General features: G+C 29.0%; 1 protein-coding gene across 1 annotated transcript; it reads left to right on the top strand.

Moving 5' to 3' along the window:
* Nucleotides 1-4,198: 4,198 nt before the first annotated feature.
* Nucleotides 4,199-9,549, top strand: LOC130798504 (late embryogenesis abundant protein D-34-like). The gene is made up of 3 exons (XM_057661523.1): nt 4,199-7,276; nt 8,182-8,478; nt 9,298-9,549. The coding sequence occupies exons 1-3, from the start codon at nt 6,971-6,973 to the stop codon at nt 9,457-9,459; spliced, it is 765 nt and encodes a 254-aa protein (XP_057517506.1). The 5' UTR covers nt 4,199-6,970; the 3' UTR covers nt 9,460-9,549.

Here is a 9,549-nt window from a genome sequence, read left to right as displayed (position 1 = left end):
TTTTTGCGTATTACAAATACCAAAATATCAATATCTACGAGACTATAATATTCGAACAAATTTAGTGAATTCCAATAACTTAAAATTCACTAGGCAAAAGGTGATGTTGGTTTTGTTTCAATAGAGTCAAATTTTAAATTAAAAAAAAACATTCATCTTGCTATATATTAATTAGAGTGCATTTATGTATACAAAAAATAATAGTATGAACAATGTTCAAAGTGAGATATTGTTAGTGATTTTATATCCCAATCCTTAAACTTCGCCATCCTTTTTATTTTTTCGTCATTCCTCTCCCCTTAAAATTACATATTTGCCCCTGAAGTTTAAAAAATTATAAAATTGCCACTCCCTACAAATTTCTTATTTATAATAATAATAATAATAATAATAATAATATCAATAACAACAATAATAATAATAATTAACTTTTTTATATTCTTCAAAAAGAATATAAATAAAATTAATAATAATAACAGTAATAATAATAATAATAATAATAATAATAATAATAATAATAATAATAATAATAATAATAATAATAAAATTAAAAATAATTATTATTATTCAAAAAGGAAAAAAAAAACTGAATCGCCCTGAACCGGGCGATTGGACCCCGGTTCAATCGCCACTTTTTGGGCGATTGAACCCGGGTCCAATCACCTGGTTCTGGGCGATTCAATTTTTTTTCCTTTTTGAATAAATATTATTTTTAATTTTATTATTGTTGTTATTATTATTATTATTATTACTGTTATTATTATTAATTTTATTTATATTTTTTTTGAAGAATATAAAAAAGTTAATTATTATTATTATTGTTGTTATTGATATTATTATTGTTATTATTATTATTATTATAAATAAGAAATTTGTAGGGAGTGGTAATTTTGTAATTTTTTAAACTTTAGGAGCAAATACGTAATTTCAAGAGGACGGGATGGCGAAAAAATAAAAAGGGGTGGCGAAATTTAGTAACTCCCTTTTATATTTAGAAATGTTCATTAAAATAGTTTGAATATGAACATTAAAACATTTAATATCGTCTTTAGTAAATTTATATGGAATCTTTTAAGTCCAGTGCAAGCACTGTAACAAATAAGAGCTTACAACTAACTTTTTTTGCATATACGAATCGACAAAAGTTTATAATTATGTTTGATTTAAAGACATCTTTTAGATCCGGCCCATTGAAACTTAATGCCTACTCTACTCTTATTTATCATTTTTTTTTTTAGATCGACGTAATTAGAGATGATCTCTCACGTGAATTTGCGTTATTAAGAATGAGATATAATATAATGAGGGAATGGGCAACTAAGGGAATGGGGCTATGTAAGAATTAAATTTAGAATTTTGCCCAAAAAAATGGTACTTATTCCAAGCTTTAACTAAAACAAAATCGGATTCTCCTTATTAAACTAGTGGTTACTTAGTCTTCTACAAGTAATTAACTGTTATAGTATATAACAATATATCGTCACACGAGAGCCTTTTGGCTAGAAGTGTGGATGCAGCACAGGCTCTCCTGGTACTAAATATTCCACTTAAATAAGGGGTGGTTGAGATTCGAACCTATGATCTCTTGTCACGTTGATTTTTGATATCATGTCGAATAACCAACTCAACTAAAAATTTAAGCTGATAATTTAGGCCTTAGGATATGTTATATATTCTAATATTAACCATTACAAGTTTTTTATGCATAAATTAAATTACTCCTAATATGTATGGACTATTTTTATTGTTGTTCAGCTACTAATGCTCATATTAACAAAAGATTATAAGACAGAAGTCATAACGTGTTGAAGAAAAATCAAATAAATAAAAGAGGTTGACTCTTAATATTTTATCTCTCATAATCTTTCCTTTTCGGTCTTCTTCACATTTAAATGTTGAACTATTTTTGTGAAATACCGATTTTTGATAAAACGACCTTAAATAAAAAATTTATATTTTCACAATATATTTTAGATCGACTATTTAACCTAAATATGAGGAGTGTCTTTCGATGAGACCGTCTCATACAACAATTTATTTTAGATGTTTGTCAAATATCATGTTAGTAGGAAAAATACTTATAAATGTAAATCAATAACAAAAAAATTAAAAGTTTTAATGAATATAAAAACAAAAAATGCAGTGAGTTTAAATCAAACACACGACCTTCAAATCTTCAGTTTGATGTTTCCCAACTGAGCTATCCCCACAAGTTATAACACTTTTTCATTTTATTCTTTATATACTAGGTATAAACTAAATTATCCAATTCTGCCTTAATGTTTGCACGATGTAATTAATATTTTATTTAAAAGCCCCTATCTTAGTGCATTACCAATATCAAGGCCTAATTTCCTACTGCCAAATTATGTGTCAGCTGGTGTCTAAACAGTTCGTCTATTTAAGAGATGTTTTTTAAGTTCAACTTATTAAAATTTAATATCTATTTATATTATTCTTAACACAAAAACTTGGACAATGAGACTGTCAACTAGGGCCGACCCAATTCGTGTGTGTGACAATATTTCAATTTTCTAGGCATTTATCAATTTAGACCTTAAAGGTATCAATTTTAAAATTAATACTTTTAAGATCAAAATTGAAAAATGCCCAGAAAATGAAAAAATGCTCAGGTTGTTACATGGCGAATTAGGCCGGCCCAAATTGACGGTCTCATTATGAAGTCGTCTCGTCTAAGACTTTAAATTGTTTCTTAGAGGTATAACCTTAAATATCCTTAAAATTCTTTTAACATAGTAGGGTCAAAAATACTATGTAAATAGTGGGATGAAAAAATTAAAATCCTAAGAATTAAAGTGTTGGAAATAATTGAAAACCAAAATAATGGTTTTGATATTAAGTTAGAAAGTAAGTCTTGTTTGATGCAGGCCGAATTTCTAGCTAGGTTGGCCTAGTTTCTCGCTGGGCTGTATTTCTAAAATTTAGGCTTGTTATAATACTAATTGGTTATTTTTTAAATTATATTATTTATTTCTTTTTGTCTTGTAATATTTTATATTTTCATTGCTTTTTGTCTTGTAATATTTTATATTTTAATCGCCAATGTATGTTAAGCTTTTAATTCTACTCGAAATTTAAATTTTCACTCCAGCCTAAACTCATTTCTATTTTTTAAATTTAAATTTTCTAATATTCAACCTTTTTTTATATTATTACTGAAATTTAAACATAAATTTTTACCAAAATTTTCAAGTTTACAAATAAAAACTTCTAACTCACTTGCAAAACGTGAATTTTGAGGTTGGTTTTCTTTTTTTTTTTTTGGCTTTAGATTATCATCGTAACTAGCTTTTCTAAAATCCATAAATATATTGTTAGAATTTTTTTAGGAATTTTTGGTGTTTTTTTTTTGTATTTTTTTGAAATTTAATTGAATTCTCTTTAGAGAAAATTGCAAATAAACTTAAATAAACTGATATTTTTTATTGCAAAATACATTAATATGGATATCTATTTATAGAGAGAAAAAAAAAAGCAAATTTATGTTTTTTTTATTGTGTGGATATTTTTATATTGACGTGGTTAAATTTGGACAAAAATAAAAAATAACTTGTGAGTCAATGACAAAATATAACACATGGCCCTACAAGTTTGCAGGTTGTGTAACAAAGGCTTTAGATATTTTCGCTTAACCCCATATCAAAACGGAGTGTCACGCACAGTTTTGATGGTTTTCCAGTTAAATTTTATGGGGTTCAATTCTCTCTTTTTGAAAAATATCATTCTTCATTAAATGGGCTGCCATTAAAATAATCAATTTCGTATAACTTAAATGGATCATTAAAATACAAAAATCGACTTAAAAGTAATTAATTTTGACATGATCAATTTCTATTCACAAAGGAAGTATAATTTTAAATGAATCATTTTGACTAGATAGCGCCTCGGTTTAGTATCAGAATTACTGTCATATTAGGTTGCAAAGACTTAAAATTTCATAGCGATACTTGTAATCTCTTCAAGTTTTATTCATATAAAACATATAACAAGCAGTTTGTTTTTAAAATGAAAGCAATTGTAGTTCAAGATAATAGTTAGATGAGGTTTGGATTATAGGTTGGATATGTATTAAACAAGAACCAAACTATAAACACACGTTTGTATTTTGAAGTTTCGAATTCAATTAATATGGCTGATTAGTTTCTATTGTAATGGAATTGTTTTGTGATTTTTGTGGTTTGAAACAAGGAAAATTAAGAAAGATATGTTGATTGAACAACTTAAAAATGGCTGAACCAAAGGTTTAATTTCGATACAGAATTCACCACGAAATTTCGATACAGAACCCATTTGAGCCAAAAATAAATATTAGACTTAAAAGAAAATTACAACTCAACTAACTAAACATGAGACATGATTAAGCTTGATCCTAAAACCTGGCTTAATCATCTCTAAGACTTTTTATTGTAAAAGAAAACAAACAGACTCAAATATTCGAAATAAAATAAAAGACTTAAATAATAATACGACACAAAAGAGAAGACTTAGTTTATGACTACGAAATTAAAGGACTTCAGTTTTGGACCTTAAATTTGAGCGTCTTTCAATTGATGTATCATTATATTGATCTTGACTAGCTCAGGAGAACTAGATGTAGGTGATCCTACATCAGGCTCATCACGTTCTAAAGGATTTAGTGATAACAATTGTATGGGATCAATTCCTAGTCCTGTTAAAAAGTATGTGATTCCAGTAAAACGAGTTAATAATTACAGGACATTTGAATGTAGCATAAGTAAAAGTTTTATTCTTAATCCAACTAAAACTTATGTAATCCAAGCTAAATGGGGTTTGATATCTCCGAAAATGCTAAGCTCATATGATGAAAGCAGTAAGAAATCAAAGAGAAATAAGTCTGAGAATACTTTACAGGGAGATGGTATGAAAAGTATGTTGTCCTCCGAAGTATGGGCAGGACCGACTTTTTGGAAAGCACCCACACCAAATAGTTTGCCCATGCCCAAATTTTTAGAAAGATCTCGTTATTTTCAGTTCAAGTATGTTCGTAATGTTGAAAATACTTTACATGTAAGATAAGATTCTACATCGTTAAAATAGTAGATAGTGGACTTGTATATATAAAAACTGTTTTGAGAACTATCTGTTTAAGGGAAAATCTTCACCAATTGCTATTTGCTATGGCTAGTCTTGATCTCATCTGCTTGCTCATGCCTAGATTTGATGTAAAACCTGAGAGTTTATAGACTTGTGATAATGTGTCTGTCTTAGTGTCTGTTTTAGTGTCTAATTTGAAATCTAGGGTGAAGTTGGAGATAATGTCTAAGTCGACCCCAGTTTCTATAATGACGATGTGTCTCTTACCAAGACTCTATATAGGATCCTTAATTTTGATCATTTCTGAAAAATACAACCTCAAAATAAGAAGCTCACATTCTTATTTTTTACTTTACTTTCAATAAAATAGGCTTTAGCCTATATATCTAATGTGTCTCTCGGAGAGACCGTCTCCCTTAACGATTTGTGAATTCTTAGTATATTTTGTAATCTTGTTAGCGTAGATGGATCTCGTTGTTTTTAGTTCAAGTTTGTTTGTTGACACTTTGATTTTATAATGTTTATGTTTTAGATGTGTTATCATTCTTTTTGAGGTTTTTGAATTGAAATTTATAATACTAATTAGTTTATTATCTGATTGTATTAAAATTAGTTATCACTAAAAAAGGTTATACATATTTGTATCTTATAATTTCATATTTATGCTAAGACTCCTAAAAATGCTTGAAATGATCTCAATAATAAATTTTTTGTCAGAGCAAGCGCCAAATCTCACCCTCATGTGGAGGGTGTTTGGAGTGCCGTATTGAGGGTGCAACGAAAAACAAGAGTTGGTGTTGCAAGGCAGCAACGCTCACAAGGTCAGAGAGCCCAGATGAAGGCCGCTCAACTAGTCGAGCAGGGTTGGCTCGGTCGAGCAGATCAACTAAAGTTGAACAGAAAGATCAATAGGCACTGGATTGGCGCTCGACTGGTCGAGCGACTTATCAGACAACAAAATATCACGTGTTCTGTTTTGTTATAGATTTTCCTTGGGCTTCAAGGGTTTGGTCCTAGGGCTTCTAATATGTGTTAGGCTATATAAGAGAGCCTTAGAAAGATACACTAGAGAAACTAGGGCATTGGCCATTAGAGTGTCTTTTTTGTATTAGTGTCATTTGTAGAGTTTTACCATTAAATGTGAAAACTTTGTGGGTTAACAGTGAACTCTTGACTATTGTAAGTTGAGTCATTCGTGTAATTGTGGTTATATTAATGATAAGATACTTTATTGAGATGGAGGTATCATTAGATACCTCTTAAATACATTATGTTGCTTGTTTGATTTTTCTCTTGTTTATCCTTTGTTTTTCTACTCATTTTCTAACCATTATTGTACCATTGTTGGAGTTCGAGTCATTCTCTTTATTTTTTAAATTTGAAAATTTAAATCTAACATGGACTAAGTTTTTTCATTATGGAGCACGCAATAGGATATCCCCACAACCAACTAAAGCGAATTAATTTTTCTTATAGATAAATGATGAAAATCCTCCGTTAACTATTATGTTAATCTGCTTAAAAAAAAAATAAAAATACAAGAATATCATATTAAAAAAATGCAATATAGGAAAGAAAAGAGAACAAAACCACAAGAAGCCTATGAAACAGGACAACTGAAATTGCAATCTAATTACAAAAGTAAATATCCACTTCTAAATATAAACATATATAAATTTAAACCTATAAAATTATCAATTATGAGTTGGAATTCGATGCCTAAAATTAAATTACCCAAAATGTTTAAGATATTAGACATTTCACAAAATCTCTAGCATATAATCATAATATAGATCTTTTTTCTTCAAAAAACAAAAATTGATTATTTCATTTTTTTTTTTTTACAAATTTCTCATGAATTTTTACATTATAAAGAACCATAAAATTAAATAAAATGGCTACAGAACAACCTCCACCAGAGAATGAACAGCCCATAAAATATGGTGACGTATTCTTTGTCTCGGACCAAGTTGCAAATAAGCCCATTTTACCAGAAGATGCGGCGGCCATGGAGGCTGGAGAGCGAGCTGTTTTGGGCCAAAGCCCACTTTTTGGCCCAGCTTCTATTATGAAATACGCAGCTTCAATTAACGTAGAATCTGGACATGTTGGCCCAAATTCGATTTCAAATGAAGGTGTTAAGGTCACTGATTCTGATATGAATGGTATCCGGGTTGTCACTGAATCCGTTAACGATGAGGTTTTTTTTTTGAATTTATTGATTTTTTTTTTAATCTCATCCGCTTATTCCTTTATTTTACTTGTTATTTTTTCATTCACCAACAAGAAATTAATATTATAAATTTATTAGGAGATGCAAATTAAATGAGAAAAACTAAAAATGGCAAAGCTACCTAGGGTCATTTGATCCTGCTTTTTTTTTTTTTAATATAAGGTAGGCTAAAGAATGAGAAGTGCTAGGGGTTGGGGGCGTGAGAATCAAATCTGGTTCATAATAATTCCTAAAAAAAGGTGGTATATACTTCAATTTAGACTAGAATCGATTTTCCATTTGATCTTGTCTAAAACTCAACTTTAGAAAATGTTTTAGGTTGTGTCTAGGAGCAAATAATTTATTTCAAATTGAAAATTTCAAATTCACAATTTTAAATACTTTAATTAAAAATAATGGCGGGATTGCATTCAATTTAAGTTTGAACTTTTTAATTTATCAAAATAAATTTGAGTCAATTTTAGATTTTCAAATAAAATCATCAATCCTTTAATATCCTTAATTATACATTTTCTTATTAATTTGACTATTTAATCCCAATAAATTTTAATAAATGCGTTTTGAGGCACTAAATAAATGTTCTAAATTTTCAATCGATACCATACCACTAAGAAAGGTAATACATTGATCAGATGGTAAGATTAAATTTTTAATAATTGACTTGTTAATTCCTTACAATTTAACAATATATAAAAAAAAAAGATTTATAATTGTTTATGTATTAATTTATAGGAAGAAATGAGTTTTGTACTTAAAACTGTTTTACATACGACGACAAATCACAAAATAAATCGAATTTTTTATTTTCATACAGCATTTCATATTTATTACTGAAATTCTAATAAGGTTTAAAATTTAAATGTGGTAAACAGGTAGTAGGGCAATACGTTGAACCGGATTTTACAGGCGTAAGTGTGGGTCATGGAGCACCAACACTAGATAGAGAATCTATCACAATTGGAGAAGCCTTAGAAGCCGTGGCTCTTTCTGCCGGAGACCACCCTGTCGATAGTGCCGATGCAGCCGCCATAGAGGCTGCTGAGAAAAGAGCTCTCGGTGTCGACACCTTACCCAAGGGTGGTCTCGGAGAGGAAGCCCATCAGGCAGCTGAATTTAACGCCAAAATATTACAAGTTGAAATTAGGACTACTATGGACGACATTCTTAGGGTGCGTATAACTATACAATATCCCTTTATTTTTCTTAACTAGTTAATTCATCGTAACGGTTAAGAGTATAGGGGTAGAGCAAAGTTTTTGGACGCACTATATATTTTTGCGATGTCTTTTGGAGTTATTATATCCGAAGATAAAAAATTTTTCACTTTAAGAAAAATAATTCAAAACAAAATATGTTGTAAAATTATATTTTAAAATTACTTCAACTATAAAAAAGGAGTTTACAAACAAATGCTTAAAAGGTGTTGCTCAAAATTTAACCTGAATAGCGTCATTTAATATTTGAGGCATTTTATTTCTGGGTGCCCTAGGTGGTGGGCTACCTGGAATAGCCTTAGAACTATCTTTGTAGAGTATATAACATATTTTGTAATCTCCACCATAAGTTATCTTATATACTATAACAACCCGTTTGGTAATTAAAAATTAAATGGTGGGAATAGTGATGAAAAGTTACTACTATAATTTTGGTTGAAAATTTTCTTGATAATTTTAATGGTCATACTTGTTATTCTTTAATCATTTTATTTTTGTCATAAAATTCATTCTTATCTATTACCATTTAAAAAGTATTATTAGGTACTAATGAAAAAATGTGAATAGAATAACTTTTTTATGATTAAAATTCCATTAACATGGGAATAACATAGTATATTTCATGAAATTTTACACTACACATTATTTTAATTTTCACTTTTTAGTATTAACAACCAAACAGGTCTTAATGGTAACAAGGCATATATATCCTTTACGTTTGCATTTCCACATTCAATTTTACGTACGAATTAAATTTGAATGTTACGAATGTAGGATGCAAGTGAAAAATTGTTGGCAGATAAGGCAGTAACACAAGAAGATGCAAGAGCAATATTAGAAGCAGAGGCCCAAAATGATCCAGCCCATGCAGTAACTGCTGGGGGAGTTGGTGAAATGATGTCTGCAGCTGCAAATATAAATGATCCTCATTCCTAACATTTCTTGCATTATACCATCTTTTTATTTATTGCTTTGGTCTTAATCTATACTGCTTTTCTATTTTAGTGTTTAATTACTCGATATGAA

Source organism: Amaranthus tricolor, chromosome 13, assembly GCF_026212465.1.
Source record: "Amaranthus tricolor cultivar Red isolate AtriRed21 chromosome 13, ASM2621246v1, whole genome shotgun sequence".
In the NCBI taxonomy this organism is placed as follows: Eukaryota; Viridiplantae; Streptophyta; class Magnoliopsida; order Caryophyllales; family Amaranthaceae; genus Amaranthus; species Amaranthus tricolor.
The sequence above is the reverse complement of the archived record's forward strand: the minus strand, read 5'-3'. Positions and strand labels throughout refer to the sequence as shown.

Excerpts from the sequence above, each read along its gene's own strand:
- LOC130798504 (XM_057661523.1), top strand. The coding sequence starts at position 6,971 with ATGGCTACAGAACAACCTCCACCAGAGAATGAACAGCCCATAAAATAT. Across the intron at positions 7,277-8,181 it reads CTGAATCCGTTAACGATGAG|GTAGTAGGGCAATACGTTGA; the intron begins GTTTTTTTTTTG and ends TGTGGTAAACAG. Across the intron at positions 8,479-9,297 it reads CTATGGACGACATTCTTAGG|GATGCAAGTGAAAAATTGTT; the intron begins GTGCGTATAACT and ends TTACGAATGTAG.